We start from the raw sequence: 25,447 nt of genomic DNA on the forward strand, positions 1-25,447 counted from the left end.
TTTCACATCACCTCATAGACACCCACACTAGCTCATACCAAGGGAAGTGATTGAGGAGAATGGGCTGCGCTACCCTCCCAGAGAGTGCTGCCCGGCACTGGACCGCCGAGCCATCACCTAGACTTGAATATGTGGTTTGTAGACAACAGTGGGCTACTCTAATGAACCAAAGCTCTTCAAAGTCAACCCTGGAATCCAGCTTGGGTTCTGGATTTGATCTGCGACTCCATTAAAGTGTTGATGTTCAGATTGAGTGGTTGGTTAACTGATTAACTAAGCACCCAGTGATTACAGGATTTACAGACCACTGCATTCAAAGTGCACAAGAACCTCTGGAACAGATGGAAACGGATGAACTGACCTCCTCGGCTTTTACTGAAAGTCATCGAAATCAACAAATGTTTAGCGTACAAACCACCGCGTGTTGTTCTCTGATGACGGCAGACTTCCCTTGTGATAATGGTTTGTGTAAACGGCTCTGGAGGTCCCGCCGAGGCTGCTTCGCTCTCAGACCCTGCTCTAATTCAAAGCAGCACTGCCACCATACACAATGCCCTGTTTCTTTTTTGTCTGCACCACAAAACTGATGGCCATGCAAATATTTAACCACTCCCGCCTTTCATCCCCCGTACCACACCGTGCCCAGAGCACATGAAAAAGAAACAGAAATTCCACTCGGACGTTGTCCTGTTTTTTTTTTTCTCCGGAGCCATTTCTGGGTCCTCTGGCCTGACTGAATGTCAATGGTGAGAGACACAAGAATGAGGAAAAAGAAAGCTGTGCACCATTATTTTTCTCCAATTTCATCTCTGTAGCTCTTCTCTTCCTTCCATCTCTCCATCCCTGCTCAAGCCTAATTCTTTGATAAAGTGAATCTGAAGAAGCTAAAAATGCAAAGTCCTTGGGAAAAATCCTGCGCATCACAGCGGAGATAAGAAGGTTTTGACGCCGTTCAGTCTTGACATATTTAAGAGAATTTGGGATGAAGTGTGCAGCTTATATTTCAAATAACTCTCTCTCTCTCTCTCTCTCTCTCTCTCACACATCTCTCTCTCAAAAAAAAAAAAAAAAAATGGCTTCACACAGCTGGGCGTCAAGCCCATGTTTGCTTGGTTCATGTATGTTTGAGCGTGAAAAAAGCACTTCACCAGGAGCCGTTAAACGTGCCGAGGCCGTGCCAGCACAAGTGTAAATGTGTTTGCGGGTTGTCTGACTGCAGCTACAGCCACTTGATAGCTGGGATCATGGGGACTAGAAGGTTGGAGGGTGGGACCGAGATTTTTGGAGGGAAGCACTGTAACGTACACATGACGACCCATCATCGGACACGCATCTCCATTTCCTCCGAATCAATGCACTCGCTGGGCCAGCATCCAAGCCGCCAATCTGGAACATCTTTCCTTTTGTTCCTTCATTCCGGCCAAATATGTACTTCATTATGCCCCAGAGTCCCTCCCACTTCTCCCCTCTCCATCACCCCTGCAGCAACATTAGTTGTTTTTGCCTGAAAAAGGAAAAAATAAGCAGGAACCCAGCAACCCACAGGATAAAAATAGTGACAGTGTGTAATGTTCTGATTATTCCAGATATTAGGGCAAAGCAAGTATGACTGAGAAGGGAGACACTCACGTATATACTCTCTTCACTGGCGCAGCACATGGAGCTATGAGAAAGCTTTATTTGCAAAAAGACCTACCAGATTCAGCAGATAAATGACTAAAATAAATAGCCCAAATAATCTTATCCTCTATTGTTTAATATTCTTAACAATTTGTAGTGGTTTTACAGTCAGTAAGCTGGCTCCTGTCCACTGGTGGTGCTGTTACTCTAAATATATGCAAACTCTTTGTTATGTACTCGAAGAAGTGCTACAGAAACAGTGCTGTAAACCTTTGTGTAGGATTGTTACATGGGACAAAAATATTCCAAAATCTACATTTGTAAAACAAAGGTAAGGCCAATTTAAATACATTTTTTGTATTAAATCTATGTTATATTCAAAGTATAGGTGCCTATACATCACAGCCTATGCCATAGCGCAGCTCTCCAGAAATGTAACTATGGATCACAAGCGTGAACGATCTGCAGTAGGATGGACATGGATCAAGATTTGAATGGAAGAAGTCTGAAAATATGAACTCCCCTTCACCACCATAAAAACATTGCAGGCAGCAAATGCATGACAAGTGATTTCCTCAGACTTCGGTTTGGACGTCACAGAATGTTTGAAGAGTTGGAAGAACACGAGGGACAAATAACTCTGATAAAAACTTCACTATGAGGACTGGGGACCAAGGTGATGTATGTGTTACTTTCTTGGCTCGGCCCCAAAGTAGCACTGTATTCCTTCACAGTGCACAATACAAGGAATTGTTTTATTACCAAATATAAAATGGACTTTCTGAATGCAGAAACTGTTACTTTATGACCTACACTGTGTACTACATAGGGTGGAGAAAGATATGTGAGATTCTGCCCTAGTGTTTTCGCTGTTTATTGCAGAGCTATGTCAACACAAATGCACAAATATAAATGCTCACAAAAAAAGAAAAAAATCTAAAAAATATATATATATATATATATATATATATATATATATATATATATAAATATAATTTATTGCTGGTTCTCTTATGCAGCGCTTTTAGTCCTTTACATGCACATTGTGGTCTTTAATGTTTAGAAAGAGTATCTTGCCTGAAGCTGCCCTCCTTCCAATCTAACGTCTCATTAACTTCCATTTCTACTGGTTATTTCCTGTGAAGTTGTCACACCCCGCCATCTTCCCATCTCCTCCCTGTTGCTCAGGCCTTTCTCTCACTTTGTTACAAAAGAGAGAGCAGGAATCCAGCCCAAAGTCTTAGAGCGGTTCTATCTACAAATGTGAAATCTCAAAGGCTGGTTCCCAACACACAACCAACAATAACATGTTAGGAATGATGTGAAAATTCACACCGGCAGCAGTACTAGATTGGTCTTAGTGCCATTTGTACAGTGTCTCCCAATACATTGGTAGGGGCTCCCCATATGGTCCTCAGTTCATTTTTACTGTAGCTCCTAGTCCGTCTGTATGGCACTTGGCGTAGGGCTGGGTAATTCATAGAAAATTAATTGAAATTAACACAGACACTTGCTTGTCCAACATTTCTTCTGAAACCCAAGGTGTTAATGGGCCAGTTTGTCTCCGTCTGCTGCAGTACCAGCTTTTAATCGAGTAAGACTAGATGATGGAATATATTTGTGAGGATCTAATTAGAATTTCAGCCGAAATAACATTAGTGACGTCAGGTGCTGATGACGAGTCTCATCCCCGAAGTATAGGATGTTCCATCACTGCCCTCTCTATGACCTTAGGCCTGTCTACAGTTGGACACATGTCCACAACTGGTGCCAATCATAGCAGTAGTCTCCCTACTCTTATAAATTAATTTTAAAAGCCATCTACAGACGTGTAGATATAGTCCCCCTCTACCACACCCCCATTGATTTTCTGAGTTTACAGACAGCCATCGGTGTCAACCTGAGATGCTCCTTTGGCGGCTTGGACAAAAGGTGATTTATAGTCTTACAGCATCTCAAACAAACACCTGACTGACCATCACCTTGTGAGCACAAACAGAAAGTCCCATTCTTCTGTGAGAAGCAGAGAGAGGGCTCGCTGACAAGCAAACATTAATATCACTGAATGACCTGTCATGCGCCTTGCTGACCCTGTCAGCCTATCCAAATGAAGCTCACGGAGCGCTGCTTTGTCCCAAAGCCACCTCTCCGTCTTTCTCCTCAGCTTTCCATTGAATTTGTGTTGAGCGTGGTCTATTTAAATGCAGCCGGAGGTAAAGTGGGAGGGAGAAAACAAACAAACAAGAGAAGAAGTAGAAGAAGAAGAAGGAGAAGAAGACGTGGAGTGGAAAGAAGGTTGGGGTGCGGGGGGGTGGCCAAGCGAGCGAGGTAAAGCACCTGTCAGTGACCTCGCCTGCCTCACTGTTTCTTTTGACATCTCCCGTCTCACAGCTCTACAATTTTCTTTTGATTATGCCGAACAATTTCACAGGCGGGCAGAAAGGAGGAATCTCGGGGCGTCATCCAGCAGCACTCCGCCGGCAAACGAGGCTCAATTAGCTGTCATTTCAAGAGCCGAGTGAAGTCACTCTCCGTGGAAGAATCAGAAATCAAGGACACATAGTCCACCAGGGGCGAAGACCACTCGGCAACAGACGAGCGTCTACGAGAACCCAAGAACCAGAGCGGAATGAAAGCAGGGAAAAGGTGGAGTGCTGAGCAGGGTGCAAAAAGGTACCCTTCATTTGCATAAACGCTTAAACCTTTACCAATCTCCCTCCGCAAAAAAAAAAAAAAAAAGCTTGGACTCATGCTCCATTTCTCCCAACTCTCAGTGTGTGTCTCTTTCCGGAAGATGTAAATCGCATTTGCCCACACGGTTTGTCCGAAAGTTTCTTCCATCCTGGATTCCCAGATGGCCCCCCCACCTCCCTTTGCAAGTTTTTAAACGTGTGTGTGTGTGTGTGTGTGTGTGTGGAGGGAAGGGGAACAGGCTGGCCGCCAGACCACCAGATAATAAAGGCTGGATCAGCGTGTGTATGTTTAGTCTGTTTGAAGCAAACGATGCCCAAGTTCCTTAAGCAGTTCCCAGATTTCAGCGGAAGAGAATCTGGCTTCCTTTCCCGTCTCATCGCTAGAAAATAGGTGGCCTCAAAACGGGCTCGAAAAACTGTCACATTTGAGAAGCTGCTGAAAGGCTTCCAAAGACGCCGCACATACGGGAAAATGTTCCGGTGGAATTCATAGCAGACGTACCTCGAGAATTCGCCTTGCTTCCAAGTGCAAGCCCTGTGTGAATGTGCGTTAGTTAAGAAACACATCAAAACATGTCAAGTTTTTAAAAGGTTTAGACTCTAAGATGCATTAATCCACTCATTCATTCATCTCCAACTGCTACGTTCTGATCACGGTTGAGCTAGGTCCAAAAACTAGGCAGAATCACTGGGCCCAAGGCAGAAAAACACACTCCAGACAGGGTTCCAGGTCATCACACACTCACCTAAATCACTCTCACACTCACCTGTGGGCAATTTCACACCTCACCCAGTCACTCTCACATACATTCACACCTGTGGACAATCATCCAGTCCACTATCATGTGTTTTTGGACTGTAGTAGGAAAACCGAGCAGCCGGAGGAAACCCACATGGAGAGAGCACACAGAATTCTGGAATGCTCTGCGCATTTCAACCAAAATAATCACATTCCAGAACCCAGAATGTCATTCAGAGCAAGAACCAAACAACAGTGGGTTCTTCAGCAGGAGTTGTGATGGCATCCGTGGGTGTGTCAAACTAAAGGAGCTCATGAGGAAGCGCAGAGTTGTACATACAGTGGAGCTGGACGGGTGTAATCTGCCAGTAGATACGTTCACTTTCTGATTTGAAAATAGAAACTTAATTTTGGCAGGAAATAAAAACAGGGAAATGCTCTGTCTCTGATTTCTGGGGCTGTGGTCAGTGTGACTCTAGGCATGTTCACAATGTTCTGAGCCTGCTGTAAACACTGGATAAGCCTTGAATAGTTCCTGATTATCTGTTTATCTCTGGCTCTGGTGCTGTTCTGGTTTAAACAGACAGCAGCTCTGTGAAGCCTAGATTCAGTTAAAGACCAACACTGGAGTTAACTACTTGAGTTCAAGTCGCATTTCAGACTTCAGACTTGACTTGGAACTCATCCCTAATGACTATGACTCGACTTGGACAATAAAACGTGAAAAATAAGTATCTTTCCATCATCATCTTCGTCATCATCATCCAGGTATGGCATGTGAAAGACTGTGTGTGTGTGTGTGTGGGTGCATACAATATTTCACTGATTTGAGACACAGCCTTCTCTTGTGACACATCACAACATCTAGGTAGCGCGAGTGTGATATTGGGGAGCGGTGTTAAGTGTAAAAAAGCAGTGCAGCACGGCTTCGGCGGGAGCACCGTGGCAACCTTCAGCTGCAATGAGTTCAATTTCCTGGGATATGACAGAAGACTGACAACGTGCAAAGAATGTGGGACACAGACATCGACTACACAAGGCATAAGGCGTCTGAATGCACACCCGGACAGGCTTGTTTAGTTTAGACTATTCCAGTAATATACTACACAGTTCTTATCCATCTCTTTACCCACAGCTTACACTGGCTTGACGTACTTACAGGACACATGACTCATTGACGTAAATACTATTTAAAAATAATAATAATAAATAATTACAGTTACAAGTGCAATTGGTTCTTTTTAGTACCTTTATTATAAGAGTGTATAAACAGCTCATAGGATTTGTTAGAATTTGGTACACTTGACTTGGTTGCCATCAAAACTGGTGCGAATATGGATTTTGATGGAAAGCACCAAGGTTCTAAGAAAAGAACTGGTTCAAAAGCCAAAGTTTATTTTGGGGATAAGGGGTAAGACAGTGAGCCGAGGCCATGATCGAACCCGGGAGCCTGAGACTCTGGAGCCATGTGGCAGCCACACTACCTGCAGTGCAACCAATGCCGTCATTTTGAGTTGCACTCCAACTTTGAATAGGTTTTATATGATTTTAAAAAGGAAGCCAGATCCCATCTTGATTCACACTATCAATCAGAGTGACACTTAAAATGTCTTTGTGGCTTTTGGTTCCCTTTTGGTTCCCCTACAGATCCCACAGCCAAAGAAAGCATTGAAGAATCTGAGAGATTTTGTCGGCGTATTAGTTTCAATAGTGGAAATGAAGTGTGTGACACACAGACGGCATATAAAACACAGACAGTGTGTGCTCGGTAAATATGGGACATCAATACAGTCCCCAACCATGTCTCGCTCCACTGCGGTGAGTAAATAGTCCTCGGGGGACAATTTATCAGCCACTCTTCACCCCTGCTATCGATCATGTGACCCGGTAGCTGGAGTCATTTATGACTGTTTCCTCGAGGATCCCGGGCCTAAATCAAAGCGTGATTGAGACGGATGTGTGTTTTACCTAGCATTTGCGAGCCGTTTGTTTCTCCAGCTGTCTGCGGAAATGGCTGCGGGGCCCGTTCTTGGCCTGTGTTTACAGCGGCAGAGCCAGTGTCAGCTGATTCAGGAGACCTCCGCTAACACCTGCCACCCACACCTTTGGTTGTTAGCAGTCGCGCTCGCCGACTCGTAAAAGAAAGAAAGAAATTGCAGCGCTTCCACCAGCTGACGGCTCATAACACGGGGGTGTGAGGAGAGACACCTGCTTCTCTTTTCTGGGGGAGGAACATTGCTTTAGAGGGGAATGGTTCACTCATTACTCTACTCTGGATGGAACACTTCCACTGCCACTGCTAGAGCTGAAGTCAAGAAGTCAAACCTGCCCAAACAGTACCCAAACAGCACCAGATGTGAAGGGAGAACTCCAGCAGAAACTGATACAGTTATAAGCAGTTACCAGATTCTGGAAATACAGTTGTTGGAAATCCAAATGCTGTAATGAGTGATATATATTACTTTAAAGGGCACATATTATGAAGGAATTACTAGTTCTGTGCATGTGTGCATTAATTTCAGGAATGAGCCACAAACTGTGAAATAAGACCACCCAGTCAGATTCGGTGGGGCTGCCAAAATTGAACTGAGATTTTCTCAACTTCATGCAAATGAATTATGATGCTGTGAAGTGCCATTTTAAATGTCTGGCTCCAACAAATCCCTCCGACCAATCACAGACGCAGAGGTCTGATGTCCCATGTATTGTTTCATTTCTATACTCAACATAAGAGTACAGCGGGGGTACAGTAGGGAACTGGTTCTATCCCCAGGCACTTAACCCCCAACTGCTCCCCAGGCACCGTGGGCTGCCCACCGCTCCGGGCATGTGCACACTGCCCCCTAGAGTTCACTAGTGTGTGTGTGTAAATGTGTGTTTCTTTACACGGATTGGGTTCAAATGCCAATAGTGGCCAATGACGTGATTCTAATTCTACTGATTAAATACGGCAAGAACAAGAACAGAGAAGAAAGAAAACCAAGTGAAATCAGCTAAAATCCTCAAGTTGAGCAGAAGAACTGTTGAAGGAGCATTTATTTGTTTCTATGTGGTGTACAGAGTAGCCGTAAGCTGTTACAAGCCTTGCACATGTAAACGATGAAGACAACATGTGGTAAAAGCAAAGTATTAATGAGGATTCATATTAACGAGGCAGACTTTGTTGCTGAAGTGACAGCTTCGGTGGCGTGGAAGTGTTGTTGTTGTTGATGTGCCTCACTCAGTGATTACTACAGGATCTTAACTGAATGCAGATGGGCATTTGTCTCACAGCTTCCACCACTGTTTTTCTCGTAAAGGATAATTATAGGCTGGAAATGGCTCCCCGCCACACTCATTAATTTCTACCTTATTGACTATTGTTGCTCATAAAAGGTCTTCAGAGGACGGCAGTCAGGATTCAGAACGGACACGTGCTTCGATGACACAACTGACTTTTTAAGAACGCCCTCATCCTTCCCCTATTCATGTTGCTAACATATCACTGTCCAAATGAAAAGATGTATCTCCAAAATAATAACTTTACAGGAGAGGAAAAGAAAAAAGAAACATTAATTTTCAGTGAAGGTCAGTGAAAAAAATTTGATTCCAATTAATTTGAGGATTTTTATTGATAAATTCATCATGAAATCTTCACACAATATGAAGGACAGCTGCTGTGTTCAAATGCTGTAAGAAAAATCTTTGGGCAGTGAAGATTTGTAGAATCAAGTAAAAAATAAAAACTGGAGACTCCATATAAACATTATTTTGTACACTCTCCCAATTTTGACACATTTTAAAAAATAATGGTTGTTTTCAGATCATTTCAAAACAAAGTGAGCTATAAAACCCAGATTTAATTTCAGCAAAAAAAAATCTACCCAATAATCAACTATCAACATTTGTTTCTGGATTGTGGGAGTAGCTGAGAACACCCAGCGGCAACCCACACAGACACAGGGAGAACACAGACAAGGCTCAAACCCAGGACTCTTGGGCTGTGTGGCTCTGATACTACCTGTTCCTTTATATATACCCAGTATAAACATAGGCACATGTTGTGTATCTAATTGTATTAGTGTAAGCCCCAGTCCTGCTTAACTGCACTCGTCCGTCTGTAATAACGCCACACTTAGAAGTATTTCTCGTCCTAGACGGCTCAATTCAAGCCACTGAAAGACGGACAGTTTGTCCCTATCTCAGGCTTTTAAAAACCACAGGCAGAAACAAGCCGACTGGACTAGGGCCAGTCTGTCTTCAGAAGAGAAAAAAAAAAAAAAAAAACAAAGACCCTGATTTACGAGGCCACGATGCAGCTTATTAAGCATGGCACTGAAACTCTGCCTCTAGACAAACACAAAGTGAGTAAGACGGAGAGAACCCTGGCAAACAGGGCGACGAGGAGAAGAAAGGAGAGAGCGAGGCGGAGGCCAGGGAGAAAGGCCGAATAAGAATAATGCCTGTTTCTTTTTCTGTACACATTGTACCGCGCTGCTTGTTTCTTCTGGACATTTCATTTCCACTTCAAACGCCTCTCACACACCAACACCATGACAACAGACTTGGCGTCCCCTCCAACGTGAGGTCGTCCCCTCAGGGCAGAGACCTCTGAACCTAGCGGACTCACTTAAGGGGCGCCACAATGGCGCTGAACGTGTGAGTGACACATACCAAGATGCGTTTTGTTGTTGCTCATTTACCAACGGACTGAACGGTTAAGTAAACAAGGCCAGACACATCAGTCAGAGTCCTACACCCTCAAAGAGGCAGAGTGTATGTTGTATGTGTAGTACAGCAGTGAACATGACAACACCCTGCACTAAAAGATGTGATTTTTTAAATGGCTTCCTCACCTCAGATAACTTGTGGAATCGTTAATTTTGATTATTCATAAATAGCTACATTTAAGGTAAAACTAAAAAATTCAGACAGGATGATGACCAAATACAGCCATGTGACATCACTCATTTAGGTTGCACCATTTAAAGTGGGTATGGGAGTAGAAAAAAAATAAATCAAAACAAAAACAGATGGCGGGACCAGGGTTTAATATTGGTGCAATCTGCATAATCATGCACATCCTTAGCTCTTCACATGCTTAACGAGTGTTAATTGTTTTAGAACACCTCAGTGCTATTTTAAGGGATAATTGGGTATTTCTATAATAATAAAACCTTTAAACCATTATATGTTTCAAATACACTGACAGAAATGCTTAAATACCATTAAGCATAAATACTTAATGGTATCTTCTATTAACGATTTTGAACTTTAGACTATTTATAAACTATTTATAGGTGCAACTTTAGACTATATTTATAAACGTTCATAAATGGTTTACAATCTGTCTCCTATGGTTTTATTAATATTGATTATTTACATTGTAAATGCATTAAAGATCATTAATAATCATTTATATCTCACAGATAGAAGTGCAACAGTGCTGTTTGCCAAATAGGGAACCCACATTCATCTACACTGTTAAATCAGATCTCTAAATGACTCTACTTTACCTTATTTCCTCTTCTTCATCAATCAACGTTAAGCCTGTCATCTTCAGGGCATATTTGTTAATAAGTTTAGCCCTTTAACAACCAAGCTTAATCAGTTATGCCTCCAACTTTTAGACTTTGATGATAATGTGGAGCCCCTTAACACATAAAATGTCTAATTTCACATTCTAATGTCTCAGCACATTCTTTACCTCAATATTTCCAGTAAGTAATTTGACACTTTCACTATTAGATACAAAAGAGGTCATGGTTTCCCTTTTCCCTGCTTTAAAACATTTATATTATATTTATAACATTTATGGTATTTACAAATTAATTAGTAACCATGTAATAAACAGATGTTTACATTTTTATAAGTGTTGTCTTGTTTTAAAGTAGTACCAAATGGACTGAAACTGACCAATTTTGCGCCTTTAAGGGGATATTTATACTAAGTACAGGATCTTTTTTCTGAGTGTCGTTATTGTATCTGTGTCAGAAATTCGCGTGTACTTCCACGAATGGCAAACTATCGTATTTGTACACATTGTATGATTCCTGTGTGTGGTGTTTAAGTAAAATATGAACAAATTCACTTTGAGACCAGGATGCTCCGGATTTGGGTCACAAGAAGTGGATCGAAAAGCATTTAAAATGTCATTTGGACTGTTAAAGTGGGCTAAATTACAGTATTTATTTTTTTCAAATTTTAAAATTACTGCTTCAAAATCATTGTTATTCTCAACTGACCTGTAACAGCAACTTACTACAGACTCAGCACTGCAGAAACTACACTTCTTTTGTAACCATTAAATTTAACTTAATCAAAATTAAGCAAGAGATTTTTCATCTAAACGGCAGTTTTGTTAGTTAAAGTACAAACAATGTTCTTAGTGTTGCAACGTACGTGTGATTAAATACAAAAACATACTGTAAAGGTCCATTTATTTAATTCGCAAAACAACAAACAACCAAACAAGCTTTAAAAATAAAATGCATTCAGTGAAGTTGGCCCTAAAGAAACTGGAATCAAAATTGACCATAAAATGTAATGATCGGTACACCACTAAGTGTAGTGGCTGAGGCTTCTGTGTAATCATCTGTTTAAAATAGGATTCTGAAAACTGAATAAACAAATAACTTGCCTTTAACAGTCACTTTGACTGGAAATTGATTAAACGAATGGTCTCCGTGTTCATCCTCCAGTGGAAGGATTTAAAATGAGATTGTGGTCAATGAAAACATACTTCACTATCAAACGGAGTCTTATATTGTTGCGGGACTAGTCAGAAATCCACAGTTCCAGTTATTGATGTCTAGTAAAGTAGCACCAGAACATATGGCTAGAAGTAAGTCTTCAGGAGGGTGTCCACTAAATCACTAGTTTGTTTTCACTCTGCTGGCGTGTCAGCATCTGGGGTTGGAAGTGCTGTCTTATTGCCTGAAAAGGAATGACGACATGGCCTACAAAAAACATCCCAGCAGTAGCTTATAGTCTAAGGGCACTCTTCCTTAAGAGACTGCCAATAAAGCATGTACAGATAATTAAGTCATCATTTTTTTCTGTCCTGCAAACTGCTTCACTACATCATCGCTGCTCGTTCCAGTCACACATTGTATATAGAGTCCTGAGGAGAGCTTTATAGAGTGAGCGACTGCAGAAATATACTGCACAATCAACATTGTCGTATATCTTTCTGAGCTGAGTCAATAATCTGATTTGTTGATACAGAGCTTTGAGACACCAAAGCATGTGCTCAGAAAAGGCACTGAAACAGAAACTTACTACCAACACACTTGCTGCTAGCACTTTACAAATCAGTGGTAGAAAGATATGAGGTCTGAACGTGTTTCTTAATTAGCTACAAAAGAAGTTGCAGTAGCTTATCAAAAGCTAACGTTAAGTACTGTCTATTACTTGTGGGATATTCTGAAACATTTCTATCAGAATTGTGCTAATAAGCTCAGAGTGACTTTGACCCAAGGTGAACTCATTGCCTAAACACCATTTCCAAGATTCGTACAATGTGTAAAATAATAGTTCGCCATTCATGGAAGTAGATGTTAATTACAGTTCCCTACCACAAAAATTCAGCCTCAACACTGTCTCTAACCCTAGCCCTAATCCTAAGCTTAACTATAAAGACCAAAAAAGTAGAAGCAGGAAGTTTAATTTTGTGTAACATTCTTCCACAGCAGTTTACAACACTGTTTCTGTGACTGTTCTTCAGGTGCACAACAGAGATTTCACATGGATTTAGTGAAAGAGCGCCACCACTGGACAGGAGCTTGCTCGGAATAAAATGAATTCTTACCAATGATAACATAGAAATGTTTTGAATATCTGAGCTGTATATGTATTCAGTTCTAAAATTATTTTCTGATAAATATAGCATGCCATCAAATAAATAAATCAATATATACATACATATTTTATAAATTATGATACAAATAATATTAAATGAATAAATACTACTACTAATAATACTACTGATATCAGTCTAACACTAGTACTCATTGACACCAGCCTTCAGAGTTTAATAACCAGCATTATTAGTGTATTTTATGTTTTCGGTCATGTTCACTTCACTGTGGCCGGTTCCATAGTTGAGTCCACTATAGACAATGGAATATTATGATATAGCTCATTAAATCTCATATCTTTGCAGGACTATTCAGTAAACTAGTCTCAGTTACTAATGTCTGTTAGTACAAATGCATTTGGCTAGAAATAGTTCTTCAAGGCATCTACTGAACATCCTGTCTGTGAGCACTTTCTCAGTCGGCGGTAACAGTGTCGTTCTTTGCGGGAGTTTGGCATTGTTGCCTTATTACCTGGATTGCAATGAAACCATTGGCCAAAAAAACAAAAAAAAGACTAAAAGAAATAAAAGAAATCACAGCGATGGCTTATCTTCTGAGGACAGTTCCACCAGGAGACTGCCAATAAAACACATGCCTAAATACCAGTGAATGAAAAAACTCACAGTAGCACTTCAAAGGGTCCGTCTGGAATGTAACAACACACAGCCATACCTGGGCCTGAGGAATTAAAGAGCCATAATCACAGGCGCCAATAATTTCCAGGAGCATTTTCAAATGAAAGCGGGGTGTATGGAGAAAATGAATTTGCCTCAGAGGCTGTATTGATCTTACGGCCAGAGAATGAAATCATAAAATTAATTAGTTTTCATCAGGAAGCCTAGGACCTCGTATGGATGGCGTACGCTGTCAAAAAGAAAGAAAGAAAGAAAAAATCCCGTACTAAAAGGTCAATGGTGTGGTCTCTAGTCACCGGGGTAATATTCTCAGCTCAAGGGTCCATCTTCAGTGTTCTACTGTACCACGTTTAGAACAGTTTTCAAGTGTCACTGATTCTTTAATCCCTGCCCTGTGTATTCCTACGTATTTTACTACAAGCACTTTTTCAGGAATTGTACGGTTTACGGAATAGTTAACACTCTGTGGATGTACATTTGCATTTCTGAGGGCTACGCAGCATGAAATCGTTAAACTTTACACAAACCCAAAACATAAATGTGACTCTAAACATAACCATAACTCTAACCCTAACTCAAGCCATAACCCTAAACCTAACCGTAACCCTAGGTGCATGTACTAATTTATGGAGACATTTCTGGTCAGAGATCTGTGCAAAGTTCACCACTAGTCAAAGCCCATGACTTGTTCTGACTGGATTTTTTTTCCCCCTCTTTTCACATTTGTGTATTTGATGCAGTTGTATGCTCTTGTATAATAAACAGTAGACTCCTCTCCGTGTGCATGAAGAGAACTACTGGGGACAGCAAAGACCACATAACGTAAGTGCGGTCATGCTCGTGCAAAGTGTTTCCGCATGCACAGATATTACAGACTACACTTCTGAGATCCTTGTCACAAGTCTTAAAACATACCCACCCCAGCTGACATTAGGTGGTTGGTGCAGCAGCAGGAGTGCACTTACCTGGCACAGATCTTTAAACTGCAGCTGTGTGAGGTCTGGGGGGTAGGGGGTCTTTGGTGTGGCCAGTTGCGAGGCTGACAGTTCTTTATTTGATTTGCAAATTGACTTGTAATTTTGTCTACCTCTTTTTCCTCAGCGGTGACATCCCGACAGTTTCAGTGAATGACAGATAGAAACACCTTTGGAATTTCTCGAGGAAAAAGTGGAGGTTGATTTTTTCCCCTTTATCTCTTCAAGATGAAAGCTTTAAGTGGTGGTTATCTGCCTGATGGGGCAGTGTTGGCTGCCTTTTTCTTTAATAAGAGTCTCATTTTTTATATCTATCAAAAATTCCTGTAGATTCCTGTCTACTATGTAATTCTATGTCTCTTAATCTATTGAGTGCAAGCAATGTAGGACAGTGGAGGACAATGAAATGAGCAGTAACAATGTGCCGTGAAGTGTAGCAGATTGCAGCCCTGAAAAAAAAGGAGGACTTAATTAAAATTACAAGTTTTATTGGCGTTCATCTTGGGAGGAAAAACCTTCGAAGATAAGCTACTGCTGTGAAGTCTTTTTTTGGGCCAGGGTTTCATTCCAAGCAACAAGACAATGTTTCCAGTGGTTCAAGGAAAGAACAACAATGACTATCACTGACTAAAAATATACTAACCCAGCCTGGGAGAAATATGCTTTTGTTAAAGGGAATGCCTTCTTGAAATATTAGATTTAGCCAAATGCCTTTGTGACACCAAGCTAGATATTATTAACTCTCCATAGATTAGAGACTGCTTCCGGAATGGTGGGAAACTCTTGATTGAGCCACATCACAATCCTTTCAGAAATCTTTCCCCCTGGAGTATATATAGTTACAGTGATGTACCATGAAGTGTAGCAGATTGCAGCACAGACAGTAAAGATTACTTAATGGTACAGGTTTTATTTTCAGTCTCCTAGCAGGATTGCCATTAGTAGATAAGCCATCATTGCGATGCTTTTTCAGCCACCCTCTGATTTGCTTCAGATCCAAGCCCCAGTACAAATCAGCACTAGCTATAACTGGCTCTGAATGTGCTAACAGCCAGTCTGAGAGATGCACTGCTTTTGTTTTAATGAGGGTTATTATTTGGGCCAAATGCTTTTGTGCCTCGATAGTGGATATAAACCATAATACATAAAAGATTAGCATAGGTTTCTCAACTGGTGGGTTGCAAATTAAAGTTGGGAGTGGACTCATTGGAATGGGTTGTGTGGGGTTGAGACATGGTCAAAAACAAATATCTCTTTGAAATGTTTATCTACGTAATGTCAGACTATGACTTTTAATTTGACAGGACAACATTCGCATCACCAAGCAATGAAGAGAATGATCAGACATAGAAGAAAAGAACTTGAAGTATGCCTTCCCAAGCTCTGGTGCAATCACGTGATGGCTGAGCCCTTTGTCATTTGCCGTTCATGCACTCAGTCTGAATTTATCTATTTAAGAGGGTGATCTGAGAGAATATTCACCCCATATTTTGAAATTCAGAGCACCAGTGTCTGTTCAACAAAAGTCTATTGTGTAGGTGTTACGTATCTGTTTGTGAAAACACAGTTACGGTGTTCATTTTGTTCACATTCCTTGAGGTTGAAACCCAGCTTATTAGATGAGTAATGTGCTCTGAATGCAGAGATGAAAAGTGTAGGTTTTATGCTGAAATAAAGAGATGACATTGTTTATGTAGTCCAGCTCCTGTCCACTGGGGGCACTGTTATATTCTTGAAGATGACTTCCACAGTCCTATTCCACAGGAGATAATCTTGCTGCTTCTAATCATTAACAACGTAGAGTTAAGTTTAGGTTTATGTTTTGGGTCAGGAATGTCCATCCAATATGGTCCAGTAAGTCGTGGTTTCACACCGTGCAACGACAACAAAACAAGCCACGGCAACATACGACGAAGTGCAATACAATCTTAATTATCACTACTTGTTTATGGGCAGACCTGCGGTACGAAAGCCCTAGGAAATATAAGCCATTACTGTGATTTCTTTTTTAGACAATTATATAACCTTTCCAGTCTCCAGCAAAGACTACCACTGACTCAAATTGTGCCAACAGTCAGCATGGTGAAGTGCTTTTATATCCAGCCAAGCTTTGGTAGCAAATAAGGCTCCATCAAGGCCAAAATCATTATTTGAAATTGAATTCACGATCTATATGTTACAAGAAAAAAAAAAAAAAAAAAAAAAAAAAAAAAACAACTGAAATTACGACAGTAATTAGCAAGGTTTATTGCTAGTTTCCAACTAGGAATAGTTTACCATTATAGACACCATTGCTGGGATTCCTTCTTAGGCCATTATTCCATTCAGGTTCAGACAATTAGACAACATTCCAGAAGAAAGCCTTGACTGAACAAATGACCTGCTTTTGTTAGTGGATACCTTCTTGGAACCTTACTTGTAGCCAAGTGCTAGAAACAGCTAAGATCGCATAGATTACAGATTAAGCCAAGAACAACATAAGAAGAATGTCTCTCTCTCTCTCTCTCTCTCTCTCTCTCTCTATATATATATATATATATATATATATATATATATATATATATATATATATATATATATATATATTTATACACACACACACAGTGTGGGTGTGTGTTAAGACTATAGGCCTCAATGATATGCCATGAAGTGTAGCAGATTGCAGCACAGAGAGAAAAAGATTACTTAATTATCATGGTTCCTGACATTGAGAGGAACTACAGTACAGCACTCCTAATCCATTAACGCATGTCTCAGCTGTTCGCGGCCAGTGAAATGTAATGCAAGTCTCCGAGCCGCATTCCGAAAATGTTCTTCTGTGTAAAGAGAACTCGGGAGCTGCTGCTTTTGCTGTGCCCAGTGTCAAAAGAGCCGCGTGTTATGACACAGCTCCTGTTCCGTGCCAAGTTTAACAACCATCCCTCTCCTGCACCGTTATCGTCACGGCTACAAGTGTCCCCCGCCTGCTGCGAGCCTGAGAGCCGCTCTTCAATACCACACCAGGAGATAAAGGCTTCAGACGGATTCTTGTCACATATGTTACATTAGCATTTTCCTTTGAGGGACAGGCCGGAGCATCAGAGCTAAATCGTTACACGGATAAAAAAAAAAAAAGGAAAAGGACTAGTGCCCACTGGCAATAAGGTGCATGTTCTATTTCTGTGTGTGTGTGGTTTTATTGTGTGTGTGTGTGTGTGTGTGTGTGTGTGTGTGTTCAGTGCATAAATTAGCCTAATGACTCAGGAGCTATTCCATGTCAGTTTTCACTTGCCCAAGGACCATCAGAATTATCAAAGAGTGGCCATGAAGAGCAACATCTTCATACTGACACTATTCCTGACTTCTCTGCTGTAAGACGAGGTCTCTGATAGAGATTAAGGGAAGGTGACACTTTCTCCCACTGTCCCCTAAGTTCTAGTTATTATCCGGATAAGTATAAGCTCAATCTTCAGAGTACTAGGCCATTATATTGGGTAATATGATAGTGAGTGCCAAAGCTGTGTAATGAAATTACATTGAAATGCCAGTCATGTTCTAGCTACGAAGCAGATAAAAGACATCTCATACATGGATCATTATTTTGGGGGAAAAAACTGTCATATTTAAATGACTAATGTCACAAAGAAATAAAATGGAGAAAAATTGCTGTCAAAATGAAAATGATAGTGGGTTATTTATTAATTTATTTTATTCAGATTTATTATTTTACCACATTTGGCCACATTTTTTTATGCTTAAATATGTATTAAAATCATAATACACACAGACAGAGCTCCTGTTTCCATATTGGATCCAAGAGCTGGGCTGTAGCTTTAATTTTCTCCATTAAAGCTTCCGTGTCTGATGCTAAAGCTCCCCCTAAAACATTTACTCCACAGACTAAAGAGATTCCATTTGAAAAATCACCAAAGCTACTCTGGGTTATTATAATAAAGTAAAAAAAAGAACCGTTCCCCTTCGCCAGTTTGTCAGGCATATCACATTCACGTATCTCCCTCCCAAAAAATGAGCTACTAGCATTTTAACTTTAATGTTGTGATATAAATATCATTCCATTGTGTTGATGTTTTGTTATTTAGCATATTGAATAGCTTTCTCGACTTTGTGTTTGATTGATTTTGTAGGTTGCACCTCACACGTAGCTGGAAATATGTAAGGACAATGTAAAAGAAAGTGTTAATAAACTTAGAGAGGCGTATGTGTCGGTGTGTTTCTGCTTCTTGTAAATGTGGAGCATCAAAGAAACCCAAGGACCAGCTAGTTGCAGGAGTTTACTGGAGATCTCATGGTTATGCATGAAATGGCAGCCCCCCCAGCACTCGTGATGCCATTATCAAGTTACAATATTCCCGCAATATCCAATATTCGCTGTAAACACAACACTGTTTGTGTCCAGATAAAGGCGTTGCATTACAATATTCCCACAACGTTCAATATTCACTACACACGGCCGTGAAGGTTAAGCTTTCTTATTGACTGCATATTAAAAACAGACAGGCTAACACAGTGTGGTTCTCCAGAGCCAAGTCAATACTATTTATGTACAAGCTTTAAACCCAGCCAAAGTGGCAGTAGCGTTGCTGAATAAACAATATTGTAAACAATATTGTACGCAGCTTAACATCTATTCATAATGCTATTTAAAAAACATAAAATACACAAAGGATGTAGTTCATGTCTCTAAGCTCTGCGCTTCTAAGACTGTATTGCTTGCAATTCAATCAGCGCTTTGTATGCAGACATTGTTGAAGGGCTGAACCATGAACTCTTGCTTAGCGAACCTTAATGGCCAACAATCAGTTTTATCTGTGCCTTAAACGCTTTTCATTTTCCGGTAAAAGACGTTATTTCAGTGCCATTAGATTCTCTTTCAGAACAAGACACTTTATTACGATCTATAGCGAGAGCGGCAATAAAACATAATAACATTTACAGTTTAAGTAGCCGGAGGTGCAAGGCAGGGTAACCTTGTAAACATTAACCAATTAATTCCCTCTCTACGCTGAGGAATGGCTGCTCCAGAGCCTCCATATAATTGATCAGCCAACTCCCTGCAAGAGCCATGATACTTTAAATTGGAATCCCTTTTATTAGGGCCATTCCCTGCGGCAAAGGCAGCGGAGCTTATATTCCGGTTCGGTGGGTCCCACATTTTCAAGAGTAGCAAAGTCAGAACAAACAAAGCGGAATGTTGTTTGTGTTCTCTTCTGTGGCCAAGGAAAATGGGGCGAACCCAAAAGGGCACAACATTCAGCTTTTCGTTTGCAAGAAATTAGCAAGAATTAAGCAGAAAGAAACTTGCCACTGGATTGTTTTTCAATGTGAATTCTGCGAATACTAAAAATGTGCCGCACTGTTCCACTCAGCGCATGTGCATGGATTTTTAGAGACACTTCCAAACTCGTCTGTGTTTAACACAAGTCCAAGCGTTCATTATGGGGTTTAATTCTGAGCTCTGAACAGAACAGACCTGATCCTGGTGGAATTTTTCCCCAGACACTTCTTAGTCTTTGCAGTGGGAGCATTATCGTGTTGGAAAGTAATGCCTGTACTTTTTGTCTCTTCTAAGAAGTGGGAAGCAAACCTGTTTTGCAAAGTTCTACTCCGTATTTGTTGTTAATGCCATTTAAAACTCAAAGTTGTGCCATTTTGAGCTTGACCCATTTTTTTTTGCAGAAGAATATTTTAATATCAGTTCAGGGAGTGTCACTCTCTCCTGACAGACGTCTTTCCACTCCGGAACGTAACGCTCCGACACTTGTTCAGCTATCGCAGGGTCGTCTCGAAAGGCATCTGGAGGTGTAAGCAGAAGGGGGAGAGAAAAATCTGAAGCTTGTCATTGGCAACGCTTGCCAATCTTGGCTGTTCTTTGTCACGCCGCTGTGATCACCCGCGGATGGTAATTATGATAATTCTGTTGTTAATCACATTTACATACGTGCGAGCGTCAGAGCGAAAGTGGGCTGTTTGCATGCATTCCCCCCTCACGCATGGTGGGCCCATTAAAATTCTAGTGTCTGGATCGACTTAATTGCAGCTTGTCAGAAGCTGCTCCCAGACTAGACCTCGCTGAGCCCGGAAGATGAAGCAAAACACTGATGATGACAAGGCCTACAACTATAGAATGGCACTGATCTGACCATGACTGTAAATAAGACAATACTCAGTTCACAAGACAAACACGTCCTGAAAGAAGAGTGGGCTGGAAAAGTCCAGTGGGCACAATTTCTCCAGTGAATCAAACGCAGCCAGTCACATAAGAGATGATTGTTGTCTAAAAGTGGATACTGTGTTTTCGCACTCGAGCCAGGGCTGCGCACACTGTGACCAGAAGGTTGACATCCACCCACCCAAGGGTTCTTCTGAAATCAGAGTTTCTACCTTGTTGCTGGAGATTGAGTTTGTACTTTTCTATTCTTTAAAGTCTTTATAGTCAACACCTCTGTGGGGACCTGGTCGCATTTTTAAACCTAATGCATAAGTCTTGTAAGAAATATTAGACATTAGTCTAATAGAAGACTTACCTTTAAAAACTATGCCTGATTTATCCCTAGATTTATCAAAGTTAGGCCAGACTGCTCTGACGCTGTGCCTGGACAGTACTGCCAGTGTTGCAGAGAGATGCCAAATGGCCGTTAAGTTGTTTGCTAACTGTGCAGTATTAGACAAGCAGGATGTGACATTTGACTGAGAAAGACACTCATGGGGCTGGAGAGATAACGGATGAATGTGAAGTGAAACCCTCCGAGCGTAAAATGCTGCCAGCTCTGACAGATGTAAACAGATGGGAAATACATCCAGTAACTTATGAATCTCTAGGTTTTACTTAAAGGTCAGCCCAAGTTGGAATTACAAGTGGGAAACTGAAGAGATCTGGACGGTGCACAAGCTTACATTACTGACCTTTCACATCTTTCACAGTGGACGACTCAGAGAGTGTGTACTATTTCGAAAGCTATTGGAAAAACACCAAACTGCAGCATGTCGTATGTTTGTCCTTTACCTGACAGTTAATTAGCTGCTTTGTTTATGACGTGACTGTGCTTCGGTGAACCTCGGATTTCTGTAGTTCTCAGATACACGCTGGTTAACATTTCCAGTGGAAACTGAATGCATCATTTTTGGAATTGCTAGTTGTAGGCTATGCTCTCATTCAAAAGAGTATAATTCCACATCAAGTCAGGCAAATAGGGGGGATTTTTGGCACACCTGTAAAAGAGCTTGTAGACATGGCATCTGACAAAACCATTGGAAAAGACACTCGCTGAATGTGTGTAAATCTCAGACAGCGAATGCCGGCCATTTTCTTAATAAATGTCTCCATTAAACTCTCAATGCTTTTATTAGCATGACTTAGATTTGGCACTAGCTTCGTTGTAGGAGTGTTACAAATGTTCAAAGACCCTAAATCTGTAGTTGCTGAGGCTTACTGATTTGACATGAAATGAGGGAATAGGTTATTTGCATGACATATGCCTTCCTCTGGATACTACTGCTGCTTTGAGTAATACTGGCACGCATGCACGGAAAGGTTGCCACTTTCGAGAAGCGTAATGCTACCCCAGGGGCCTAGTGGACGGCCAGGGAAGCGGTTGCCAGGGTTTACCGCTTTGGAAGGGGAAGGAGTGGCTGGGTAATTATGCCTATTATCCTGCTGATAGAAGAGCGCTGTCTGGTGACACATCTGGCTCCTCTCAGCTCTTAAGAGGTGAATTTCAAATCCATCTAACAAATGGCCCTCGGTAATTGAGCTCTTCTTCACAGCGCAGTCATCCCTCCAACCTTGTCACCGCCGCTGATTTGTGGGCCCTGCTGGGCGCCGGCTATATGTTTGGCTTTCGCACTTGCCAGATGATGTCGGGGATTGTCCAAATCTCTTTCAAATTGTATTCGCCCAAGCGACTGATGAGGTAGCCATGGCAACGAGCGTCGCAATCCTTCAAAGGGGAGAGGGAGGGTCATCTCTAGGCTTGCTCTCATCGCATTTGCACAAGATAGCGATAGCATATTTCACAAGGCGATGGCCCGCACGAGTGCCAAGGGAAGGTTAACAGGGCCGTGCTCATAATAGAGGGGCGCGGAGCTCTGAGATTAGACACTTGATGAGGTCGGAGCCTCTTTATGAGTGAAGTCGTCCTGCTCTCGCCGACAATCAGTCCTCGCGGGCGGCCCGGCTCATAACGGTGCTGGAAATCAACCCAAGTCTTACATTCCCCAAGCCTGTCATTTTTGTTTACAAGAGGACCCTCTTCAGAGGACTGCCACTGACTGCCACTCTCCTCCGTGTTGCACTTGTAGCAGGATTCTAAATTAAAGCCCAGTAATCTATACCATATCCCGCACTTCAAGCCCAATCAGCATGGCCGACGGCCTCACAGCGCCGGACGTACTTTACAAACACAAGCAACAAGCTCCAACAACAGCTACTTTCACATAACCAGCTTTAGCGCTCCATCCTGATTTCCTGCAGTGATCCAATCTCTCTGTCTTGACAGCTCACATTCTCGTAACTGATCCGTATCTGGCATCACAGTGAACACAGTTATGCTCTGGAAGGACCCACATACACGCATAATCAATAATATCATGTGCCTGATTGACCAGCAGTAAAAAAAGAATGATCTGGTCATATATCTGACCTGTTTCCTGTTTATTCTATAATTCTTAAAGAAAATATAGAAAAAAAATAATACCTTCTTAACTTTCAATGGAAATTCTATCTATTCATCATCAGATTTTCACACAAAGAACAGTGGCTGTGTTCAAATGATGCAGTAAACTATAAATCCACCAAAATAGAGATACATCTCTATAGGCAGCAATAACATGAACATTAATTTGGAGAGCTAGAATGTTCACCCACCCACAAACTGTGAAGTAATACACCCCAGCCAAGTTTCTTTTTCCTTTTTTTTCTTTTGTGGGCTGCTTAAATGTGAAAACATGACATAAAACAGGATATTTGGTTTTTGTGCTGCCTCTTATGTAGACTTCAGAGTAGAAATATCCAGCCCACAGCTCTGGACCTTTGTTTATGTGAGTGCGCCAAAACAAGGAGGTTAAATGGAACAAAACATACACAGTGAGCATTTGGTGAAAATGGTGAAAACAAGAATAGAGGAGGAGGACCAAGTGAAAATGGCTATAGTTTCTGCTCCTTGCTCCTGGGCTCTCGCACTGAACTGGAATGTGGCTCGTTCTCCTTTAAAGGAACAAGAGCAGAAACTTGTCGCTCTGAGCAGGGCTGTATAGACAGTGGGAGAGTTATGCTGGGCTGTGTGAGCCTTGTGGTATTTTGACCAAAGCAGATCAGAGATGTTTTATTAAGGCCACAGAAAACTGGCTTAACTTGTGGAAATGGGGTACCCTTTAAGTCAATTATTATATAATAATGTGCTACAAATGTTCTTTAATGAATGCCATAGAAAGTTACACGGAGATCAAGTGATGGATTTTTACATTTTTAAAAGGTTCTTAAAACTCACACATGGTTCTTTATGGAACCACAAGTGGTTCTTCAAAGGCATTGTGTATAGAATCTGCTGTAGCATTTTTTACTTATTTATTTAATTGTGCATCAACATATTTTAGTGTCATTATCTAGTGTCAGCCATTTCCCCCACTGAAAATGTAAAAGTAGAACCTGCTGTGAATCTCAGACATCACTTCCTCGCTCAAAGGCAAAGACCAGCTTACCTTCGTCTGGGTCAGGTGGGCCGAACTCCAGGTCGTATCTCAGGACGTAAAAGTTATTCCACACATAGAGCTGGTTGTCTCGCGGGTTGTAATCCACGGCGGCGACATACTGGTACTGGTTCGGGAAGGGGATATCGGCTCGCTCCCCTTGGCCCAGCCGGGTGTTGTAGATGTAGTCTATGTGGCTGCGGCCCGCCTCACTCTCGTTCTCCTCGTAGCTCGAGCGCACCACATGCAGCACGCCACACACCATGAAGGCGTTGGAGGCGGAGCGCTTGTCATACGCCGTGTCCCAGGTGGCCTCGAAGCGTAAAGTGTAAGGGTTCAGCTGGCTCAGGACGATGCGTCCGTTGTTCTGCTCAGTGGCGTAGATGACCCAGAGACCCCGCTCATCCACAGCCAGGTCGATGTCCGTTTTGCCCCCCCAGCGATACGGTGAGGTGTCGTGGTAATTGGCGTTGGCCACGATGGCCTCTCCGCTCTTGATCCTTGTACGCAGGTCAAACTTGACGATGTTACGGGTTCGCTCTTTGTTGAAGAAGACGGCACCGTCGTAGGCCACGAAACCTGTCCCGTCCACTCGGTGGGGGAGCTTATATGTGGTGGTCTGGCGTCCGTTCCTGAAATCTTCCAGGGAGCTGTATTCTATGAGGGTGTCCGTGCGGTACGGGGTCCAGGGCATGAAATAGATCTTGTCGCCCGCCTGCAGGGGGTCTTTGCACCAGGCGCCCGCTTGCTGTTCTGCCTCGAACACGAAGGCGGGCTCCCCCACCGCTTTCAGCGTCCCGGGGCAAATGAAAACTGAAACAAAAGCAGGAGAGCGAGACGCAGGGTTAGAAATGCAAATGTTCCTGAACTCCAGATTGATTTTCTCTACGGGTATTCTTTGACTCCGAGATGTGTGTGGGTGACACTGTGTGTGTGTGTTGGTGTGTGTGTGGTCTTCAGCCCTGCTCCTGGAGATGTACTTTTCTTTTAGGCAGTTTAGCTCCAGTCTTAATCCAGGTTTGATCCAAGAAACTAATTTCTTTACTTGTCCATCATTAACTTAGAACAGAAAAACAAAGGCAAAAAAGCGTAGAAAAATGGTGGATATCCAGAACTTATGTGTTCTTTGTCTGCAAAATAATAATAATAATAATAATAATAATAATAATAGTATATATCATTATATAATTGGTATTGATATTTACGGACATCAAAATAAAGGACAAATGTCCGGGCTGTACATTTTTGACCAGTCAATGCATGA

The 25,447-nt window shown here is 41.8% G+C and overlaps 1 protein-coding gene across 9 annotated transcripts in view; it reads right to left on the minus strand.

Annotated features, from left to right (window-relative positions):
• Positions 1-25,447, minus strand: part of LOC136707833 (adhesion G protein-coupled receptor L2-like) — a 148,228-nt gene that overhangs the window by 70,494 nt on the left and 52,287 nt on the right. For all 9 annotated transcript variants that reach the window (XM_066682108.1, XM_066682105.1, XM_066682101.1 and 6 more), the window contains one exon: positions 24,196-24,996. In XM_066682108.1, coding sequence (XP_066538205.1) covers positions 24,196-24,996 — 801 coding nt within the window. The remainder of the gene's footprint in view (positions 1-24,195; positions 24,997-25,447) is intronic.

The sequence above is a fragment of the Hoplias malabaricus genome, chromosome 9, assembly GCF_029633855.1.
Source record: "Hoplias malabaricus isolate fHopMal1 chromosome 9, fHopMal1.hap1, whole genome shotgun sequence".
NCBI lineage: Eukaryota > Metazoa > Chordata > Actinopteri > Characiformes > Erythrinidae > Hoplias > Hoplias malabaricus.